Raw genomic sequence first — 24,959 nt, 5'->3', positions numbered from 1 at the left:
AAGAAATAAAATAAAATTATACCAAGCTCGAGCTCGAGCTCGACTCGTTTACACCGCCTAATCTTAATGCTATCCTAAAAGGTTAAATGATAAAAATATTGGCAAAAATTGAGCCAATAATAATCGCGTAGCCCCAATTTTAAAAGGTCGCATACTTGAGATGTACATGTATTTTTTTGATAAGAAGGATGAACTCCAATAAAAAAAAACTAATTAAAATTATAAAAATTAAAAAGATATACTACCTTAAAAATTAAAGAACGAACAAATAACCTGAACTACGATAGCAGAACTACATTTAAGCCCATCTTTCACCAAATGAGAGTTACAAGCCGGTATCATATCCCATGACTGTATTTTGAAAATATTTGCGTTACGGTTGCCAGATACGGACGTAAAAGCATAATAAAGGAAACCAAAGTGCATATAAATTAATAATTCGAATTCTTTTTGTAAATTGATATAATTATCATATCTTAAACTGCACTTTGTTATCATATGAATAAAAAGTTGTACGAATTCTACATCACATATATATACATATATTTATATATAAAACATAATATGTATCGCACATGAAATATCATACAGAGTACATTACTATTTTACAATAAAAAATTCAAACTTATAAATTAATTAATAAGATTTGGATCCATATAACCCAAAAAAACCCAGATAATTACATGTTCCCTAAATTTCTAGGTCCGTTTTCACGTGCTTATGGCATGTACCTAATTTCTATATAAATCATATGTCTACATGTTCCTTTAAAGATATATCTTTCAATGCAACATATAGTCATATGATAGGTAGTTCTTTTTATTACATAACGGCACCCTCCTCTAGGCGCCATACTCTACGAGCTAGCCCAACTATTTGATTGAATAAATCCTCGCCCTTCCCCTTAACTTGCCTTCTTCATGACTCGGATTCGTAGTCCGAAGCGGCAAAGAGTGAAGACAACACATGGAGAAGAATATTTCGGTTGGAGTGAGGAAAGGTACTTGGATTCCCGAAGAAGATACGCTCCTGAAGAAATGCATTGAGAAGTACGGAGAGGGAAAATGGCATCTTGTCCCTATGAGAGCAGGTGATAATACTTCTAACCTATTTTTATTGGTTAACTAATATTTGTATGCTAAAATATATGCTTTTTTTTGGGTTGAATTTTCAGGGCTGAGTAGATGCAGAAAGAGTTGCAGATTGAGATGGTTGAACTATCTGAAGCCAAATATCAAAAGAGGCCAATTCGCTAAAGATGAAGTTGACCTCATTATTAGGCTTCATAAGCTGTTAGGCAACAGGTATTTCTTTATATGTATTAGTGTGTGTTTTCCCCAATGCCCATTCTTAATTATTTTAGCTTCTCGTTGGATTTTGAACTCCGATGAGGAAACCTTGTGTTCGTGTTTTTTAAGGTACAAGAAGAGTTCTCTTCTAGTTTGGTCTTAATTTTTCTCAGCAATGATCAAGACTTAAAATATAGACTTGAGCTCCTCCCCACATGCATTTTCTCATATTAATATTAAATAGTTTTTTTCTTTAATCATTTTAAATTTTAAATCGTAGAGAAGAAGACTTGAGTATTAGTCTTAATTAATTAATTCATAATTACAGAGGATTACAATTAGTTCAATATCTTGATTGATACTTCCGTTGTTAATAAAACTCTAGTACATCATATAAATTATGTGTAATTCAATTAAGAGGGTGTTCGGCTATGTCTATAAGTTCCTCAAAATATTTTAAAAGATGTTTGAGAGTTTATAAGTTCAAGAATATCGTCTGGTGATTTTTTTTTTTAAAGAGGTTATATAAGATTTTTAAATAAAATATTTTGAATCTTATAAAATTTTAAAAGAGAGTTAATTTGATACAACTTTTTTTAAGCATCTCATAAGTCTCTGAGATCAATACGTAAGATAAAAATAGGGTTAAATGCAATTCAGCCAATGTGATATTGAAAATAAACAATTTATCCTTTTATAGAAAAAAGAATTAGCAATCTGTCGCCCTTATATTTTTTTAAATAAAGCAAAAATTACCCCTCACATGGTTGCGTGGATTACATGCGCTTTTCTTTATTTTTTATAAGATGATGCTTATATTATTTAAAATCGTTGGATTTGATTTGAATCTAAGGTTAAATTTGATTGATAAATTAATGATATAAATTTTACTTAATTTAAATTAACGACATAAATCTAATTGTATATTTGTGTAATATATATTCATATAATTATAAATGTAAAAAAAGATTACATTTTAATTATATAAATAAAATGATAAATTTTAGTACATATAATTTGATATATTATATATGAAATAATATTTTAATCATAAAAATAATCTAAAATCGCAAGAAAACATCGTGTATTTTTTCACATAGAGATATATCTCATACTACATGAGAGTATTTTGCATTTTTTTCGATAAAATACCCTCATACTCTCTCTCACACACACGCAAACACATGCTACACACTCTCTCTAGATTTTCAAATTTTTTTATTTCTATTTAATTTTTGTATATTACAAAAAATTTCATTATTTAAGAATAAATTATTATAAATAAACAAAACTAAGATTGCTATTATATTATATTGACGAAAAAAACATAAGTTCAAGATATAAAAAATTATATGATTAAATATAGTTATTATATTAACAAAAAATATAAATTATGTTAATATTAAACTAGCATGAACATACATATATATATTGTTTTTACTCAAAAGTGTCGATAATAATTTCTCTTTTATTTTGTAAAAACAGATAACTTATTAAATTTTTATTTGGAGTTAAACAAATATGTACTATTTATTAAAGTATTTTAAAAATATTTTAATATAAAGTGTGTTGAGAAATAATATTTTATTTGATTGTAATAGTATCATATGTCCTTCTTGCTCATTTAACCAAGAAAAAGACCGTCAAATATTCTAATATTTTATAAGATACGAAACATCTTATAAATTTTAATATCTTATTTTATTCAAATACTTTAAAAATTTATTTTTAAAATAAAATCAAATATCTTATAAACTTCTAAAATATATCTTATAGAATGTAGCAATTTATAATGTCTAAAAATGCGTAGCCAGACACCCTCTTAATAACAATTATCATTTATGAATTTGTAGGATTGCATGATTAGAGATAGTCACAACAATGTGGGACCTTTGGAGACATATATCATATTAATTTATGTTTTTCAAGTTGTCCTCTCTGTAATGATGTTTCGACGGGTAACTACACCTAACTAGCCTGGTCCAATACCTAAACTTAAACAGGTTTTGTACGCACTGCAAGAATAGATTTATTTCCAAGCACACACTCCTAACGTCTTTGCCAGCACAATTATGATAAGTGATGCTTTTAGTCCTATAAAAATTTAAAATCACACATTTTTAGTAAAGAAAAAAAAGTGTGATTTTGAGAGTTTTTAATCCTACAACCACAACGCCTTTAAGTCTCAAAATCACTATGCACATGACTTCTTAAAACTAAAAATACGTGATTATGAGTTTTATGGGACTAAAAGCGAAATCTGTAATAATTGTGGTACCAAAAAAAAATTCTACTCTATTTTATGAGACTAAAAAAATAGTTTGCCCTGCAAACAAATACATTTAATACTCTATATAATACATAATTTTTAAAATTATGTTATGGCTCTTAACACTCATCTAAAATTTTGGTTGAATAATTTATTTATCCAGATGGTCACTGATAGCCGGTAGACTTCCGGGAAGAACAGCAAACGATGTGAAAAACTTCTGGAACAGCCAAATCGAGAAAACAGAGAGGACCAAACTGAAAACCAAAGTCGAGAAAATAATTACCACTACCAACATCTTAAGACCCCGACCTCGAATTCCCTCCAACTTAAAAGTACCTTGGCCGAGGAAAATAAGAGAAACAACTCAATCAAATATTGGCCCCAGAACTGATCATGAAGATCTCGAAAACAGACAGCGCCCATCTTCTGAAGCTGATGAATGCATAAGGTGGTGGAGCAACTTGCTTGAAACGACGAATGTAGAGAATGGTATGGTTGCCGATCTAGAGAAACAAACAGGCGAGACGTCGACGGGTTTGCATGATCGTGATGATGCGTTCGGCGATTTCAACATTGACCTGGATGTTGGGGAACTTTTGTGCTTTGGCGAAGAATGCTAATTTGGTGTGTAATTGGGCTTGTTAGTACGCGGGTGTCGGGTGGCATAACGTTTCAATAATTTATAATTACTATTATTATTATTTTAAAGTTGAAAACAATAGAGTTACATATTGGTATTCCGGTTCTTTTTCCTCTTCTCTGGAGGGTTAAATGCAATATACTCCGATCCTGCGATATGTTAAATAAGTAAAAAAAAATTTATAAAAAATGAAAAAACAAATTATTTTTATGAATTTTGAAAAATAAAGTAAATTATTCCTCTACGTAAATCATTGATAGGAAGATAATTTTCTTTATTTTAGAGGATAATTTATAAGAATTTTTTTTTCAGTTCTCATATTACTTGGAGTAAATTGTATTTTTAATCTTCTTTTGACAGTTATATTGGTATAGTGATCAATTATGCCAACGGACAGATGGAAGTTGGAAATGAAATGACTACTAATTTCATTAGATAGGTGGATTATGGTAGAAAAGCCACACCGAGACCACCCATCCGTTCGTTGTTGGTCTGGGCTGTGTGGTTTTAATTTTTTTCTGGAAGAAAAGCATTATGAAAACCTATACTTATGTTGACTCTTTTTATTTTGAAACCCTAAATTGCTTGATCGAATTTTGGCAACTGAGGAGCATACGTTTTTAACCTAACCAGTTTGATTTGATAAGATTTTATAATTACATATGAAAAGAGGTGAGTTACGCTGAAAACTCTCAATAAACGAGGCCGAAAGGAATAAGTGTGGAACGATAGTTAACTGGCTTTACGAAACTTTCTCCAGTGGACGAAGAAATGATATATCACTTTCAGACGAACATATGGATGAATTTGGGACGGATCATTTAGTCCAACAGTTACAATTTAAAACGGCATTTAGGACAAATTACCTTATATGTTTTGGGAAGAGAGTTGTTGCAATGCCTTCCAAATTTGAAAATTTATTCCAAAATATTTGATACGTTATATTGAGATGCAGACTGTCACAAATGTCGTCCCTAATATCGAGATGCAGGCTGTCACAAATATTTCAAAATTTGTTTGTTTATTATTTAAATAGTTTTTATTAATATTCTATTAAATTTATAATTGAAGACACTATTGTTTGAAAGAAAGAAATTTTAATTAATTAGAAATAATTTAGATAGATTGTATTATTTATAATTCTAATTCTTTTAACAGAAAAATAAAAAATTTTAGTCTAACGATTGGGGCGGATGCTGGTTGGTGGGCTCAGGGTCTGCAGCATTCTCGCTCAGTTGCTTTAATTTGATTTCTCAACGTGTGGGGGCTGATGTGTATGCCTCGAACCTCATGTCGAAGACTTGGCCCAACTTCCTCTCCCGCTTGCCTTGGCCCAAAGCTGCTCCTTCTCTAATGATGTGACACTAGCAGCTAATGGTGCACCCTCCCTTGGCTTCAGCCACGAGGCATGCTCCTAAAATAGCTTCTGATTTGTCCTCTGGAAATAAATAAAATGTGATGCTTTAGCATATAATTAATTTTTTTTAAGAAAAAAAATGTGGAGCTTACTGCCACCTCCTCTTTTCGGCCGCTTCAGTCACAGTCCACTTTCTTCTTATAGTAGTTAGTGAATACCTCTATTCAGTGAGGCAGTCGGCCGAGCAAAGCCTCATGAAGAGATATTTTAAAATATTACAATATTGTAAATGATATTATGATTAAACTTGTAATAAATTAACTTTTCTTACTAATTTCTTCTTGTACTCATGAACTGAGGAGGAACAGGTGCGATAGACGGTGCTGGCCTCTTGTCCTTACTTTTAACCACGTTACATTTTTTTTAATTCACCAATTCTAAATAATCATGTACAAAGGTTCATCATTTTAAAAAAGACACCGCATACGATGTCGTATATAAAATGTAAATTTTAAAAATAACTATTATGTAGGCACCCAACACAATGCCTACACATGAACAAAATGACAATTAATTTGACACCCCAGATGATGCTTACACATCAACAAATTGACAATTATATTGGCATCCCACACGATGCCATTATACAAATAATCTCGCAATCAAAAGCTGTAAAAATGGCGGAAAAGCGCAAGAAATAACAGCAAACTTTCCATTAACAAAGAGTTTTTTTTCCACAGAGTTAATTCATTCAAGAAGGAGCCAAGTTTTACAGAGTGTATCTACTTCTCTTGAAGAGAGTAGTTGTGGTACTGGTTTTTATACTTCCTCAACTGTCATTAACTAATAAAACTTCTCTTAACCAATACAAACTAACTCGCAATTTTAAGGGCTGGACAAGAGCGAATTCACGCTTACAAGAAAGTCGCACTATTACTAATAAAGTCATGCTATTGTTTATAAAGCTAAAACGGGTGTCTTCCAATTTGCGCCTTTACTGGAAGAGAGCCTCCTTCTATACTTAGAAACCAAGCTCGTTTGCTGCTGCTACTTCTTCAAGTATGGACATAACACTGCTTCTATAAACACACGAAGTTTAGTTCTTTTCACCCCCCCCCCCCCTCAATTAGGACTTTTCAAAAAATTGATCAGGCCTAACTTGGAGATGAGAGACATGAACTGTGGCCCTAGCAGAACCTTAGTAAAAACATCATCTGGTTGATCCTTGGATGAAATATGCTTAGGTGCAAGAAATCCTTCATTCTACGTGTCTCGCATTAAATGGCAGTCTATTTCAAGATGTTTAATCCTCTCATGGAATACAGGGTTAGCAACAATATAGAGAGCTGCCTGATTGTCACAAAAAAATGGAATTAGAATAGGCACCTTGATCTGAAGATCCTTGAGAAGATTACATATCCAAATAAGTTCACAGGTAGTTGAGCCCATGCTTCGATGTTCAGCTTCTGCACTGGAACGAGCAACTGTTGTCTGCTTCTTTGTTTTTCAAGATATTAAACTGGTGCCAAGGAATATACAATAGCCAGTCAATGATCTCTAGCGTCCTTGTATGTGGCCCAATCTGCATCACAAAATGCAGTCACACTAAGATCTGCATCTGTAGTTAAGTATAGCCGTCTATGCATTGTTCCTTTCAGATATCTAATAAGATATAAAGTTGCATCCCGATGTTGCTTGCAGGATGCTGCATAAACTAACTTAATTGTTGAGTGGCATGACATATATCAAGTCTGGTAAATCCTAAGTAGAGGAGTCTTCCCAATAACTTCCTATAAGGCTCAGGATTCACCTGTTGCTCTTCTGCAAAGGTTGTGAACTTGATCCTTGTTGGCAATAGGGTAGTAGTAGCCTTGGCTTGTGTGTGTCCAACATCTTCCAAAATATCCTTTATGTATTTACTCTGAGTAATAGTGAGACCTCATCAGACCTTGCAATCTCTAAACCAAGAAAAAATCTTGCTGGTCCAAGGTCTTTGATAGTAAACAAAGTATCCAAATAATGTTCAATTTCTAAAAGTACTTGCTCTGAAGGTCTTGCAATCAAGATATCATCTACATACACAAGTAAATAAAAGAAACCTGTAGAAGTCCGTTTATTAAATAAGCAATGATCATGCTTGGACTGAATAAAGCCAAAATTCTCCAGTTTTGATGTGAATTCTTGATTCCATTGGCTTGAGGCTTGCTAACCATAGAGCTATCTTTAGCTTGCACACATGTTATTCAGGAACATTGTAACTTTCGGGTGCCTGCATGTATATTTCTTTATTTAGGGAACCATGTAAGAATGCATTATTTAAGTCCAATTGATGCAAATGCCATTCTAGTTTGGCAATAACAGCTAAAAGAACTCTAACTGTTACAACCTTTGACATAGGTGAAAAACTATCTATGTAGTCTATTTTTTCTATTTGATTGTACCCTTTAGCAACTAGCTTAGCTTTATATCTTTCTGTAGAACCATCAGGCTTAATCTTAAGTTTGAAACTCCACTTACTGCCTATTGCCCTTTTTTGCTATGGAAGGCTTTGTGATTTCCCAAGTATGGTTTCTTTTTAGGGCCTTCAGTTCTGCAAACATTGCATCCCTCCATTCCTTTTTCTTTACAACTTGTGCAAAAGTTTTAGGTTCTTGTGGAAGTAAAGATGCAGTAAACAGACAAGTATACATAGAAGGGAATGTATAATTGTATGTATATCTGTGCATTCAAGAATGTTTGAACATATCAAGTCTTGAAACCTAGCAGGTCTAGAGGTTACTCTAGAGGACCTTCTCAACACCTCATTATCCCTTTCCTATGTCTATATTTCTTTCTTGAGGTCAGTTTCCTGTAGCTTCTGTATTGTCAGTTTTCATCTATTTCTGCAGTATGTTCAGAATTATCAGGGGAATCCTGATCCATTTCAGCAGCTATTTGTGGTATAGAACATTTGATAGGGTCAGCCTATTGTCCTACATAAGGAAAAAACATTTTCTTGAAATGTTACATCTCTTGAGACTAAGGTAGTCCTTTTGTTCGAGTCATACAATTTATATCCCTTTTGATTTAAAACATATCTTAAGAAAACACACTTTAAGGCTCTTGGATCAAATCTAGATTTATTTGACAATGTATTTGTTGCAAAACATAGGCATCCAAAGATTTTGAAGTGAGTGTAATTAACAGGTTTATTATATAATATATAATAAGGAGTTTTCCAATTTAAAATAGGTGTAGGTATTCTATTTATTGTATAGGTTGCTGTTAAAAATTACATCAATCCAAAACATTTTGGGCAAATTAGATTGAAACATCAAAGATCTAGATACTTGCAAAAGGTGTTTATGCTTGATTTCCATAATGACATTTTGTTGTGGTGTATATACACAAGTTTTATTCGGTGTATTATTCCCTCTTTTCTAAAGAAGTTTTGGCACTGTTCTCCTAGGAATTCAGATCCATTATGCCTTCTTATAATCCTAGTTATTTGTCAAATTGAGTTAATATCGTTCTATGAAAATTTAATTAATAGGTTAATGGTTTGTGATTTTTGTTGCATTAAGAATGTCCAAGTAGCCCTGCTCTGATCATCCACTATTGTCAACATGCATGTGCACTTAGAGATTGAAATTTATTATAAGGTCCCTATAGGTCTATGTGTAATAAGTCAAAACAGTTTTGAGAGCATGAGCTGCTTATGAGAAAAGACTGCCTCTGCTAGTTAGCTTGAGAACGAATTTCACATTAAAGGCTGACTTTTACTTTGTTTTATTAATCCTGTATGAATCATTACACTGTGAGAGATATGTCCTAGTCTTCTATGCTAAATTTCTGTTGAAATAAAAGGTACACTAAGTCCACATTCTTTGCTGGAAGTCAGGACTGCATCTATATGCCTCTTCTCAAGAGAATGTTTCTTAAAGATGTAAAGTTTACCTAATAAGTATGTTACTGCAACCACTTCTTTTGTCTTGTGGTCCTGCATAACACAATAGGATTGGGAACATTTAAACTGATAGATGAGGTATTGCACATCTTGCTTACAAACAGTAAGTTAAACTTTAGGTTTGGTAGAAACAATACATTCTGCAAGCAAACTTTATTAGAGAAAGTTATTTTTCCTAAGTATTTGACGGAGTGCTTTGAGCCATCTGCGAGGTGTATATATGCATCAGAAACACTGATTTTTAGTTCATCAAAGAGTAAAGAATTATTGCACATATGAGTGGTAGCTCTACTGTCTAAAATCCAAACATTAGGTTACCAGTTAACCAAGGTTGAGCTTCCTGAAAACTTACCTGAATATTCAAAATTCTCATCGTTTGATGAGGTTGGTGCTTGTGATTCTAATGGACATTCATAGCTAATGAAAAGGTGAAAAACAAGTGATGTCTTCAGGTTCGTTCGAATGACTATAATCAATTTATCTATTATGGACGATTGCTATATTTGGATTAATAGTGAATGGTGGATCAAACATGATTTTGTCTTTAACTGAAAATCATTCTTTTCATACTTATTTCTTTTTTTTTTTAATTTTATTCTATAGATTTTGACTTTGAACCAAAACCCTGATCTTTTATTTTTATTTTTATTTGAAGGAATTGATTGAGAATTAATTTTTGTGGATTCGACCCTACTTGTTATTTTCATAAGTTTTGATAAGAAATGATGTTTGATGTATTTGACACCCATCACCTATACACCTAAAAATCTTACTGGTTTTACTACACCGTCTAATTCCACGTGGTTGCACATCCCACTACCATCGATTCCAACTGTCTCTAAAAATTTTGCAAAATCTTTAATATGTTATTTCAGAAAATTTTAGCTTATATCAACTAATTGATGAAGATTACATCACATTAGCTATAGCACTCAGCTCATATTCAATTAATATGATTATTTTTTTAGGGTAAAATACACTGCCCTCCTCATATATTCTTGATGTAATATTATCCTCTTAAACTAACAAATATAATATTTAACCCCTTGGTTGGATAAAAATACCCCTCATGTCTTGAATAATTATATTATTATCTATTAAATCATCACCAAATTACTTTTTAATTAGCAAAATTAATAAGTGAAGAATTTAAATTAAAAGTAGATAATAAGTTAATATATGTAATAGATATCCAATATATATAATATAACCAACAACTCATATATACTTTTGAAAAGAAATTGACAATATATATTCTTAATCAAAAGTTAAATATATTTTTAAAAAATAAATAAATATATTTTATCATACTTTTGGCCAAAATATAATCAAAAAGCTATTTCTTAATTACTCATTCTTATTTTAGAAATAAACAGTTAACAACTTAATTTTATTCCAAATTAAATAAAATCTTTTACTTGAAAGGTTTTTCTGTATTTATTATTAATTCATTATTTAACTTTAAGTATGTAAAATATAATAAAATTTGAACTATTTAACTTACTAATTGTATTTGACTTTATCATATTAAAAGATATTTTTTCAATCAAGACATTTTTAATTAAATTTAAAATGCAAAATTGTTAAAAAAAAAAACAAGAAATCCTTTGAACTAAATATATATTGAATAAGGACAACATTCTCCAAATATTAGTTGGAAGGAGTAATTGTTATATTTCTTAGTTTAGATGAGTAAATAGTACATAAGAAATAGTTAAAAAGAAGTGTATTTAACCCTATTTTTTATGGTGAAAATACTCTAATCCAACTAAGAATTTTATGAGGGTTGATTGGCATACTCATATGTTAGTAATATGTTAAGTGGTCAAATTTTTATAAACTGTTTAGTGAAAAAATAAATCAACTGCAATTTATACCCTATGATTGTATTTTGGAAATATATGTACTATATTATACATATAGTGCTAAACATGATCATAAATTTTTTGAACGAATAAACTAACAAGATCGCTTCACACAGTTAATTAGTAACCCAAAAAGTAGATAGGTAGATCAATGCTCGATTACTAGATACCCCATTTTCATGGACGTATTTATAGTTTTCACTTAATTTCTACATAAATTATACGTAGACCGTGCAGTAGAGTATATCAGAAACTTCAAGGAGTAAACATATATAAAAAAAAAATATTTCTAGTGGAGTGAGGAGAGGTACTTGGATCTTGGAAGCAGATGCTCTCTTGAGTAAATGCATTGAGGATTTCGGAGAAGAGAAGTGGCATCTTATTCCTATAAGAGTAAGTGATTATAATTCTATTCGTTAATTAAGTTATAATTTAGTCTAAGGTAAAATCCAAACACCCCCATAATGTATGAGGCCATTTGCACTTTGTTCCCCCAATTTTATTTTTTTTTTAATATTTTTTCACCTAACCTTTTGATTTTGTTGCACTTTGCTTTTTTCGGGGAATAATAATGAAATACTCTGTCCGTGTGTGTACACGCGCCTAAGGGCGATTTTGGATCAGTAAAATCGTAAAGGTTAAATGCAGACAACCCCCAATATATGTTATCATCTGTACTTTGTCCCCCGACTTTTTTTGAAAAAAAAAAAGACAAAAATAAATTAAAAAATTATAAAAATTTGGAGAAAAGTTATGAAAAATAGAGAATAAAGGAGAAAATTTTCAAAACATTTAATCCTTGATTTTCAGATAAACTCCTTCATATTATAAGCCAAATGTAATGTTGGCTCAAACTAAAATACACACATATGCTTGATGGTGGTGCCGACAGAACTACATGATTCTTTTTTTTTTATTTTTTTGGTTTGATTTTTACTCTTTTTATACAATAGTAATATATTTAATTTTGTTGTGAAGTTATACTCTTTCATGATTGTTTTATTTGGGTTTTTATTATTTTTTCATATGGATTTTTTTCAATCATTATAATATTCTGATGATTTTGTCTTTGATTTGAAGTTTTTCATTTGTGAACTGAAGTTTAAAATTTTTTTGTTCGGTTTAGGGGTTACACACATCTGATAATGCAAAAGTTCATGATTTTTTTATTTGATTTTTATTTTGTGAGGTGAAGTTATTTATCTGAAAATTATGTATTGAATTTTTTCTCCATTTTTTTGGATTTTTTTATATTTTTTTGTTTATTTTGTTCTTATTCAGGTTGGGGGACAAAGTGCAAATGATTTCATACATTGGGGGTTATCAGCATTTAACCTTTATAATTTACCGAACCTAAAATTACCCTCAGGCGCGTACACATGCGGATGGTATATTCCATCATTATTTCCTAAAAAACTATAAACTGTAACAAAATCAAAAAATTGGGTGTGGAAGTATAAAAAAAAGATGTTGGGGGCAAAGTGGAAATGTTCCCATACGTTGGGGAGGAGGGGTGTCTGCATTTGACCTTTTTTCTACATATTACACAAACCACTCATGTCTCTTGAGTAATTACAGAAAACACCCTTCACAATAAAAAAGAAGGGGTAATTTGTGAAAGAATTTTGACATTCTAGGGTTTGTATATTTAATTTTTATAAAAGCTAGGGTGCGTAAATGATGTAAATATTTCTGGTGGATGTATGTGTAATTTTTTAAAAGACTTGGGTAGTTTGTGTAGATAGACCATAGGTCATGAGATATAGATATAACAATCCCCATTTTTTTTCATTGCAACTTACCCTACAAACTGTGCAATTTTGCAATTTAGCATCTAACTCTATTTTTTATTGGAATTTTATGTCAGAAAAAGCTTACATGCACGACACATATGAAATTTAAGGATAAATAGTCTATTTAAAATTTTCTTGTTCAAAATATAGTTGTTCTTGCTACAGGCTGTATCACAGGCCAATTACCTAAATGGCTATGAAAGAACAAAAATATGCTAAACTATTGCCAAGAAAAAGTTGAAATAACATGGTAAATGGTATTTAAATGTAAGAAAATAACCCATATTTGTTTTTTCTTTTGCATATGGCAAAATTTATCTCTAATCAGATTGTGATTTTAGTATAATACCGATTAAGAGTTCTTTTAACTTTTTTAAAATTAAAAAAAATTGAGAAATTAAAAAGAAACTCAGAAAGGATAAAGTCTGGTAACAAAAGGCACGAGATAGAGGCGTCACCATGACTGCAAAACTTGGTTACATATAATATCTAGAGAGAGGGAGAGAGATGTCAAGATGCAACTTTGATCTATCCAATGCCCGACCCAATTCAGATAGATTCATCATCATCACCTTACACAAAAGGGAAAAAAAAAGAGGAAAAATTCATGGGTGAATGGAGCAAAGTGAGAACATGCATAAAGTTGAAGCAGGCAAAAATCCTATTCCCTTTATGGATGTTTCATTAGATAGTATTAAAATGGTCTTCAGAAGAATATTATCTTGCCGCTTGCAACCTAGATCTAACAATTATCGATGCAAGGGTTGAGGGATTTAGGATTTTACATATGCAATGAGGGATTTTGTAATTTAGGGATTTCATCGCATATGGAAAGGAACAAATTAGGTTTGCTTAAATCTGACTATATTAATTTACTCCCTACTTTTCGTGGTCTTACAAGTGAAGATCCACACACATCTCATGAAACTTTATGTAGCATGTCCGAAGTAGAAATCGAACTGCGAGCCTTCCTACCTTTGAAGCTAGTTCACATGACTTTTGGGACTTGAAAGCCTCCCTTACTTAAGGAGTTGTATTAGTGTTAAGGTTTGAATGAAATGAGCTTATAATTTATTTGGAATAGACCTTGTTAGTATCTAAGTTTCTTAGGTAACTATGTATTATAAATAGGTGATGTAATTCAAGACAAGGAGAGCTCATCTCATCTTTTATTCTCAGCATCATTTTTTTATATATATAGAATATTCTCTTTTCCTTGTGTCCTCATTAGCATGTTAGGCTAGTCCTTTGATTTTCGATTAAATATATGATGTATGCTTGATGCACATATATTATGACATCTAATTTGTGCTTTCTACTTTTCTTCATTTCGGTATTTATGATGTTGCTCTTATTACAAATAATCTAATTCTTTAATTATTTGGTACCGTTGTTCATTGTCAAATATATTTATGTAGCCAATTGGTTTTTCAAAATCTGTAAGTGTTTTTTAATCCAATAATTAGTGACAACACAACATGGTTCATTACATCACAGTAGTCGATTAAGTTGTAGAGAATGCACAATCTAGCTTAAAATCCTCGTAGGATTTGTTGGTTATAATTGGTTAGGACCAATCTTTATGGGTTTGACCATACTCACTACATTCACATATTTTAATAGAAAATTATTTTGATTGGACTCCTTATGGTTTTACCACAAGTGTCGAATTCTGCTTGATTACACATCCCACTCCAATTGATTCTAACTGACTTTGAAAATTTTGCAAAATCTTCAATATGTTATTTTAGAAAATTTTAGCTTATATCAAATGATTGGTGAAGATTACATCCCATTACCAGTAGAACTCAGCTCATATTCAACTAATACTATTATTTTTTATGGTGAAAATACTCTGATCCGGCTAAGCATTTTATAAGGGTTGATTGGCATACTCATAGTAATATGTTGTTTACTCATATTTTTATTTTTGTTCCTCAAATAAATAAATCAACACAAATTTATATCCATGAATGAATTTTGGAAAAACATGGTCGTAATATCTACGAACGGATAAAATAATGAGATTTCTTCACACCTATAAAATTAATAATCCAAAAGCTAGATAGGTAGACTGATGTTTGATTACTAAATACCCCCTTTTCATGCATGGGCTTATAGTTTGCACTTAATTTTCAAAGTCAGTTATAGTAATTAAATAATACATAGATCACATAACAAAGCACATTTCAGAAACCGCAAAGAGTGAACATATATGGAGAATAACATTTCTAGCGGAGTGAGGAAGGTACTTGGACCGTGGAAGAAGATGCGCTCTTGAAAAAATGCATCAAATTTTTTTTTTCTTGTTGTTGCAACTTACTGTACGAACTATGCAATTTTGAAAATTACCATCCAACCCTATTTTTCATTGGAATCTTGAGCCGGAAAAAGCTCATATGCAAGGTACATGTGAAATTTAAGGGCAAATACATCTGTTTAATATTTTCTTTCTCAAAACCCAGTTGTTCTTGTTACAATCTATAATGAATTGAGGTCACATGCCAATTGTCTAAATGGTTCCGAAAGAACAAAAATATGCTAAACTATTGTTAAGAAAAGTTGAAGAGATAAATGATATTTAAATGTAAGAAACTAACCTACAATTAGTTTTTCTTTTGCATATGGCAAAATTTATCTCTAACCAGATTACGATTTTAGTGTAATACCGAGTAGTTGAGTTCTTTAAGGTTTTTGGAAATAAAAAAATATGATAAGTTAAAAATAAATCAAGAAAAGCTCAGATCTGGGAACAAAAGGCATTAAATGGAGGCATCACCATGATTGCAACGCATATAAGACCTAGAGAGAGGAAGAAAAATACCATATGAATTTTGCCGGCTAAGATAAGGCTCTAATTTATCCAATGCCCTTCACTACTTGGATAAATTCATTATCATAGCTTTTGCACAAAAACAAGAAAAAGAAAAAGAAAAGGGGAATTCATAGGTGAAGGGAGCAAAGTGAAATGATGCATAAAGTTGAAGCAGACAAAAATCCTATTCACTTTATTAATTTTGTTTTGAATAGTACTAAAATAGTTTTCAAAAGAATATTGTCCTTGCCGCTTGGAACCTAAAGCTAACAAGAATTGATACAGGGGTTGAGAGATTTAAAGGTTTTGTAATTTATGGATTTCATCATATTTGGGGGAGGAACAAACCTTGTTTGCTCAAATTTGACCTTATTCACCTACCCCTATTCTTCGTGGTCTTGCAGGTGAAGAACCACACAAACAACTTAAGAAATTTCATACAGTAAGTTCCGGTATGCAACTTCAATCCATCATCAAAGAGCAAATCAAATTGCGAGCCTTCTAATTCTCTCTAGCCGAAAAAGAGAATTAGCATTGGCTCTACCTTCTAACTTTGGGATCCATCACTAGTTGGGTTAAGCTTAAACAACAATTGTTGGTAAATACTTTCCGGCCTAATGAAGCAACAACCATTTAGAAAGAAATTTGCGGGATACATCAATTTTCCGGAGAGAGTCATTTTGAGTATTGGGAAAATTGAACCAATTAATGAAAAGTTTCCCTCATCATCAAATTTTGGAGCATATATTGATCTAATACTTCTATGAAGGATTGTCAGGCGTGGAAGAAACTTGGTAAATGCAGCAAGTGGGGGCGCTTCGTTCAACAAATCCCTACCAAAGCATGCAATCCACTCGCGGTCATGGCATCCATCCAACAATTTGGGATTAGAAAAGGCAATCTACCACAGAAGGCTAATGAGGTATTCACAGTTTTCCTTAATGATTATTTAGACAAACTTATCTCCCTTTTTGAGAGATTCATTTGCACAAAATTACCAACAAGTGAAGGCTTGTTGGATATATAATTTTCACGGAACATCCCACTAATTTGTGCCATACACTTCATGAAGAATCCAGTGTGCATGTCAATACATAGGAGGATATCTAGATCACCGCAAAGGAGATATGGCCCCTATTGCAACACATATTATCCGGGATAGAGGGATCATCCAAATAACTATGTTCCAAAGCTCAAACTTGGCTACCACCTTAATCTAACACCAAATCAGGTACATCTCTTGAAGGCATGATGAAAACACTCATCGCTAATACCCAATAATTTCAATAGGAGACTCATGCACATTCATAATTTAGAGTCCTTGATGAGTCAATTAAAGTTATTTGTTAGTCAGTTGGAGTCCCAAGGTAATTTGCCCTTCCAAAGTATTATTAATCCTAAAAAAAAATATTAGCGCTATTGTCTTGCACAGTGAAAAAGAGTTATAGCCCATCGAAGACGAAAATAGCACTAAGTTTGAGCATGCACATTAGGGCAAAATAAAGTAGGAATTGGACATGTTCCAAAAATAAGACGATGAGCCCAACATAACCGAGTAGGAACATCCTAAGGTATTGGTGACCAAACATCCCTTACCGAAGAGATTTACCAAGTCCAAAAAGAAGGAAGAGGAGAAGGAAATCTTTGAAACTTTTTACAAAGTAGAGGTAAACATTCCTTTGTTGGATACAATCAAACGATTATGTGGCTATACAAGTTTTCTTAAGGACTTGTGCACCAACAAATGCAAATTAAAAAGTAATGAAAGGGTACGTATTGGAGAAAATATGTCCGCTATTTTTCAAAAAAACTACCTCCTAAAATGCAAATATTTGGGTGCATTTCTTATCCATGCAAAATTGGTAAGATTTGAATAGAAAAAGCCATGTGTGACTTGGGTGTTTCTATTAATATTATGCCTCTTACTATCTATGAATATTTCCATGTTGATCCCTAAAAGAAATCGATTTGGTTATTCAATTTGCAAATCATTCAATTGTTTACCCCCTAGGAGTTTTAGAACATGTACTTGCGTAAGTTAATGAATTAATTTTCCTGCTGCTTTTTATATGATAGATATGATGCGGATAATTCACCTAATTTCACATCCATCTTGTTAAGAAGACAATTCCCTAAAGCCTCTAGAATTAAAATTGATGCTGCCGGAATTCTCTCTATAGAATTTGATAATAAAGTTAATGGTTTTAGTATTTGTGGTTCCGAGCATCCAACACCTAATACTTTATCCAAATCAGTTTGTACGATAAGACACTAGAAGTGGCCACGCTAATGCTTCATTCAAATATGTATAAATTCGACATCAGATTGATTTACCACTTCCGTTAAACATGTCCACGCCTAATGAACCTTGTAATTCGGTCTAAATGAGCTACAAAATACTGATTTGTAAATTTCATGAGACGTGCCCACCCATTGATTTTTCTTTCCTTTTTAGTTTTGTGTGTTTTTTTCATGTTTTCAAAAAAAAAAAAAAAAAAAGAAAATTATCACTCACCTTTCCCCTTCTCACTTCTAGCAGTTCAAGAAATCTAGGGGAAACGACTCATCTCAAAAGTCACCCACCGCCACATATCCAAGTTGTCGTAGTGAAAACCTGTGACTGTGCTACTTAACCTCTCTTGGTTAACCCATCTCTATTTGATCTCCAATCTACGGTACTTTGAATTTTATTTTCCTCCAATATTATATTATTTTGTCAATTTTTTATAATTTTGCAACGAAATTTGAAACTAAAATCATCAATTACCATACAAACTATGCAATTTTGCAAATATAGTCTAACTCTATTTTTTGTTGGAATTTTATGACGGAAAAAGTTCACATGCATGACACATGTGAAATTAGTCTATTTAAAATTTTCTTTCTCTAAATGCAGTTGTTCAGGCTGTAATGAGTTGGGGTCATATTGTATATGGATTTTGTCTAAATGGTTATGAAAAAACAAAAATATGCTAAACTATTGCTAAGAAAAAGTTGAAAGAACAGGATAAATTCCACATCATAATCCTAGTTGGGAAAAATATTTATTTTGCTTAGTCAACTGCAACCCCAATTTGAAAACCCTAAAACTGCAAAATGAGCTCATTCCTGCCAAATTTGGGGACTTTGGTGGCTGAAGTCCGCAAATTTTCTAAAATTAAATGTATAATATCATTAAATTGCCATCCCCATACTTGGGCGTCTTCAAAGTGCCACAACCCTAATATACAGGAATAAAAATGCAATATAGCCCTTTCTTTTAAGTATGAGGTACATGGACTATAAATTATTTAATGAAAAAATTATTGGATGTTTCAATTAAAATGTATATTTATTCAAAAAAATGTGACATAACTACATGTTCATATTGTCTTATTTCACCGCCAAAATCTTACAATGGATTCTGTTTTCCATAGAAAAAATTTTATGATGAGGTCCCTTCAAATTTCCATCATATTGCCCTTACATCTGTCATAAATTTTAATTTTGTGATAGTTTTTTTTTATTATTATTTTTAAGACATAACTTGAGTAACTTTTTCATGGACTACAAAGAATTTAGGGAAAAATTTCCTGAATATGGATGGATCAATATGTTAAATTATGCTCACTCTATCTAGAGTATAATATCTTTTTTTTCTTCTTGTTATGTTGTCCTTGCCAAGGCAGGGGGGTTTGGCGTACCCTACCTATATATTGCTAAATTAATAAAATTGTTTCAACATGCCTTACAAAATCTAAATGAGGAGTATTTACTCCCTTACATCAACAAAATAAAAAATTAGGAAAACTATTTTCAATATGCATTAAAGAAGCAACATGTCCCTTAATGTCATGGGCCTCCAGAATTAGAGAAGCCTCTTCTTCACATTCTTTGTTCGCTAGACAATCAGCTACCAAGTTTCCTTCTCTATACACATATGTAAAAAGAATTTCTGCACTTTTGCACAATTTCCTTACCTTGGTCAAGGATGCTTGAAGGCTCCAATCTCCCTTGCCAGACTGAATGATGTTGAGAACAATCTGAGAATCAATCTCTATTCAGATATGGTTGAAAACCCCTAGCTATTGCTATTCCGAGCCCATCTGCAACAGTGGCGAGTTCTACATATATGTTAGTTTGCAATCCATAGAAACTATAGAATGCAAAAATACCTTTGCTTAGCTCATTCCGTAGGATTCTCGCACCTCATGTACGTCCCGAATTCCCTCTTGAAGCTCATCACAATTAAGTTTCATCCATCCTACAGTAAGCAGTCCCCGTTGTACTTTAATTGGTCGCGGATTTGGGGCTTGGTGATAATGAAAACAACATATTGCTGCCACATCAAAGTTTCATTTCCAATGCATTGCTCGTAATGAACCTGATTTGTATAAAGTCCAAAAATAATTCATAACATTGCGCAAATGTCTAAAGATCGAAATTGGACATCTTCATGCTTGGTTTTATTCCGTATATTCTACACAAACCAGAACACCAATATCAAAATCAGAAGACGAATAAGGCCTTTACTAAAGTAAAGAGATGAGAGTTTTCAATCTTGGAGCATAACACTAACACAATCTGTCTGCAAAGTACCTCCAAACAGCTTGGTTGGCCTCCCCATGAAAGAAAAGGTGTTGTATTATTTCAATTTCATGACAACAAACACACTTGGACTCCTTTTTGCTGCATTCGCACATCAACTGGCAGCAAGTTGCAAAATAGTCGCCGCATGAAAATAGAAATCGTAGGCTGAATGCAAGGTGTCCATAGATCATCAAGAAAGGACCATTTTAACTGAGATCGATGAATAGAGTTCCAAGCTGTTTTTACGCTAAAACAACCAGTTCGATCAAGCTTCCACCACAGTTCGTCCTTCTCTCGTTCATCAAATGGGATACGAGTAACATTGTTACGATGGTTGTGGGAAGAACTCGCAACAATTTCTCCTCGTCCCATCGTCCATGGTCCAGTAAAATCTAACCCTCTCATGGTGCGTGAAAGGAGGTTGAACCAAGTAGTGACTTTTCTCCCAGCCAATTGTAGTACAAAAAACACATATTACCAGCACCAAGAGACAACGCAAATTGATGTTCACAAGTTTGCTTCGCTAGACACAACCTCTTCCAAGTACTAGAACTGTTTTGCTAGCTTCTCGTCGATGCTGGGCAGAAGCACTTACAATTTTTCTCCTATAACATTTCCGTCTACAGAAACCCCTAAGTATGAAATCTCCACCATAGTTTCTGAGAGAAAGCCGAGACCATATCATCCAAACTCCTCACACCTAATCCAGTTTCTCCTATAGGAAAACATATCCTATCCTAACTCGTCCAGTGCAATCAACGTGTACCTCCGAATGATCCTCATAAAAGTTTAAGCATACATTCAATCCGGACCAAAACCCCCTTAGGCGGCTCGAGCACAAATAACAAGTGGACCGGATTGGCAAGGAGCACTAATCTGATAAGCTAGAGGCATTTCCCCTATGAAAGCACTCGCTTTTCCCGTCCTCCAATCCGCCTAGACATACCATCAATGAGTCTGTAAAACAAATCCATCTATTTTCGTCCCATAAAAATTAGAGCACCGAGATATACAAAAAGGTAACGACTTCATACAATAGCTTATGATGCATTTTACTCTGTTTTTTTATTAAAAGGCAGGTTTTCAGTGCCAACGTGTAAAAAACATTTCGGCATGTTGATCAGCTGACCCGACACCTCCTGCATATATTATAAAAATTTCACTATAGTTTCCAATCTCCCTACTTGGGTGTTCATGCAAATGACAATTTCATCAGCATAAGCTAAATGAGATACACCATAGCTCCTTTTATATATCCTAATGACCGATTTCCGTGCACCAAAGCAGTTAACTCTTTGGACATATATTCAGCCAATAAAATAAATAAAGATGGAGAAAGAGGATGCCCTTGTCGAAGACCTCTAGTAGAGTGGAAAAGTCCACAAGATTCACCATTCACAAGCACTGAAAACCAATAGTTATTCATGCAATTTAATACTAAGTGTATCCACCTCTCGAGAACCCATACCGATGCGGGATTTCTCGTAGGAATCCCCAATCCACCCAGTTAGGCCTTTGCCATATCCAGCTTTAAAACTACATCCCAATTTGTCCCTCGTGCATTAGTCGATTGGACAATCTCTTGTGACAAAAGGATATTATCTCCGATTTGACAGTTCCCCACAGAGCCACTTTTGTTCGGAGAGATAATACTCAACAACACTGGCTTTAAGCATTCATTTATCACCTTGGTCATGATTTTGTTTACCGTATTACATAGGCTTATTGGTCGAAATTCCATCTAGGCCATTGGATTTTCACCTTCGGTATCAATACTAGGGACTTAGTGGTAAAGCTCTTCGATAGTTGGGTTCCCTACATAAAATCTTCTATGATTCTAGAACATCAAACTAGATGACCTCCCAGAAATGCTGATAGAAAAAGGCACTAAACCCATCAGCGCCTGCCGTACTGTTGGGATCTAAAACAAAAACCAATACCTTAACTTTGTCAAGAGATGGTGGACGGCTTAAGGAATCACTAATTTCATCCGTCACCAACCTCAGAATGTAGTCTCTTATATGAGCCTGCCCCTTGGTGATCTACTCTGCTGAAAGCAACTGGCTGAAGAAACAAATATTGGATTCTCTAATGGGCTGTGGCTCAACCAAAGTAACGTCGTCTTCCTGAATCATAGTAACATAAGCCCAAGCTCATTTTTTCTTAACTAGAGACCAGAAGTATTTTATGTTCCTCTCGCCTTCAATAATCCATTCGCACGACGACTTTTTCTACAGTAATCCTCCTCCGCGGCTAGGACATTTTGGAATACTACTGTCAGGTGGTTCATCTATATTAAATTATCAGCTGACGAGTCCCTATCATATGTTATCTCCGCTTGTTTCAGTGCCACATCAGCCTGTTCTAGGTTCTTAAAGACCTTCCCAAAAGCCCCTTTATTACGGTGATTTAACCGTTGCTTAAGACGTGTGAGCTTTATTTTCAATTTTAACATCACGCCAACTTCTACTGGAAGACTCCGATACTCCTCCACTACTTTTCGGAATTGGTTGTGTCAGCACCACATATTTTGGAACCTGAAAGACGATGGGCCTATCTTTGTAGCTGACCGGACCTGTATGAGTAGGGGACTATGGTTCGGCGACAATCTAGACATATGTGTTATCTTTGTCAGAGGAAATGCATCAATCCACTCAATCGAAAAAAGAACTTGGTCTAATCTTTGCCACAAACGATGATCCATCCACGTGAATTCACTACCTTCAAATCCCACATCTATTAAGCCACTATCGAAAATTACCTCTCGAAACTCTTCAATCGAGTGGTAACTAGGTATATATAGCTTTCACTCAATCTTTCTGCTGTGGATAAAATGGTATTGAAAACCCCTCCAATCATCCACCTACCACCTTGCTCAGCCACCTATCTAATGAACGCTCAAATGCTCTTGCGCCCGACTTTATTCCATTTCTCATGCACAATCGTAGAAAATAGTGGTTGATGCATACCAACTACCATACACTTCATATGTAGATATTGCTCATCATCCTAGATGAACTCATTTTCAAAATTATCGTCAAAGAGGCACCATATTCTATTATTGCAATTACAAAAAATTTTTGAGAAGCCAAATCGGCGACAAATAAAGTCATTATCCCAACTCATTCTGGGGTCAATAATGCCAACCATATTAAGTTTATTTTGCTTAATAATTGGTGTAGAATCCGTTGCTTATTTCCTACACCCCAAATATTCCAGATAAGAGCATTCATCTAAACATCTTCCAAGGGAGATGAGTGCGCCCGTGCACGGCTCCAAGTAATCACTGGATCAGGCCCACCAATTGATTTACACCGTCTATGCCCTCCCTTCAACTTAGCCTCAAGAAATTCTTCCTCATCAGCCGTGTTATGTGAATAATCCGTTCCTTGCGAGTCGCCAAGAGATTCCTCTCTGTTTGCGTTCACATCCAACCCCAGGCCAATATTCACATCCCCGCATATATCACGAGTTAATTAATTTTTTATTATAAAAAAAATATTTTATTATAATTTTATTTAAATAACTAACATAAACATGACGAGTCGTGATTTGAAATCGCGACTCGTCATTAAAATAAGGCCAAAAATTGCAAAATCTCCCAAGTCGGGATTCTGAATCCTGACTTGGTATTTTCCCCCTTTTTTTTCGTTTAATTATATTTATATAATTTAATTTATATATAATTAATTTTAACAACATACTAAAATCCAAAAATTAATAAAATTAACATTGCATTAACTTAAAAAATTACAATTAAGGGTACAAATGTAATAGTTATTTATTTTGTACAATTATAAAAAATTACATTAAATTATACAATTACAAATATAAAAAATGTCCACCCGTTCCATAATGTCGTCTGTGGCGTTGACGTCGAGATCTTCTTATTTCCTCACCCACATTTTGAACTGGCTCATTTTGCACCTCATTTTCTTCACCACCAAACCGACTTGATGTTTCGGAACTTGACTCTATATTGTCACGATATGCACCAAATGATGAAAATGGAATTGGTGAAATATTATATCCTTGTGTATATGGTTGATTAAAACCAAGACCAAGGTCAAGAAAATAATCTTTTGTTTGGTTTGACATATATGGAGTCGATTGAAACCAATCACCTTGAGACGGTTGAGATACGTAATAATTTTGAGGTGGATATACTGTAGAAGGACCAGCTATATCCACCCCAATATCATGACGTTCAACTGAACCAGTTGACATTCGGCTAGAACTTCTTCTTTGCCAGTGGGATGTTGTGGGAGCATCATCGGATGGAGAAGCAATTTGTTGTGGCTGTTGGGTTATAGCTTCCTTGATAATATGTAACCCATGTTCAAATCTATCCACCAATTGACTATATCCTTCGATATTTGGTGGTATAGATCGACATAAAGTTTCAAGGGCATT

At 33.2% G+C, this 24,959-nt stretch overlaps 1 protein-coding gene across 1 annotated transcript; it reads left to right on the top strand.

Annotated features, from left to right (window-relative positions):
- Positions 1-764: 764 nt before the first annotated feature.
- LOC105158544 (transcription factor MYB114) lies at positions 765-4,269 on the top strand. Its single transcript, XM_011075327.3, has 3 exons — positions 765-1,090; positions 1,175-1,304; positions 3,722-4,269. Exons 1-3 carry the CDS (start codon positions 967-969, stop codon positions 4,179-4,181), a joined length of 714 nt encoding a protein of 237 aa, XP_011073629.1. The 5' UTR covers positions 765-966; the 3' UTR covers positions 4,182-4,269.
- The last annotated feature ends 20,690 nt before the right edge of the window (positions 4,270-24,959 follow it).

Source organism: Sesamum indicum, linkage group LG13, assembly GCF_026168435.1.
Source record: "Sesamum indicum cultivar Baizhima isolate 11 linkage group LG13, ASM2616843v1, whole genome shotgun sequence".
NCBI lineage: Eukaryota > Viridiplantae > Streptophyta > Magnoliopsida > Lamiales > Pedaliaceae > Sesamum > Sesamum indicum.
The sequence above is the reverse complement of the archived record's forward strand: the minus strand, read 5'-3'. Positions and strand labels throughout refer to the sequence as shown.

Coding starts and splice junctions, on each gene's coding strand:
- LOC105158544 (XM_011075327.3), top strand. CDS start 967: ATGGAGAAGAATATTTCGGTTGGAGTGAGGAAAGGTACTTGGATTCCC. Junction 1,091..1,174: donor TCTTGTCCCTATGAGAGCAG/GTGATAATACTT, acceptor TTGAATTTTCAG/GGCTGAGTAGATGCAGAAAG. Junction 1,305..3,721: donor CATAAGCTGTTAGGCAACAG/GTATTTCTTTAT, acceptor TTATTTATCCAG/ATGGTCACTGATAGCCGGTA.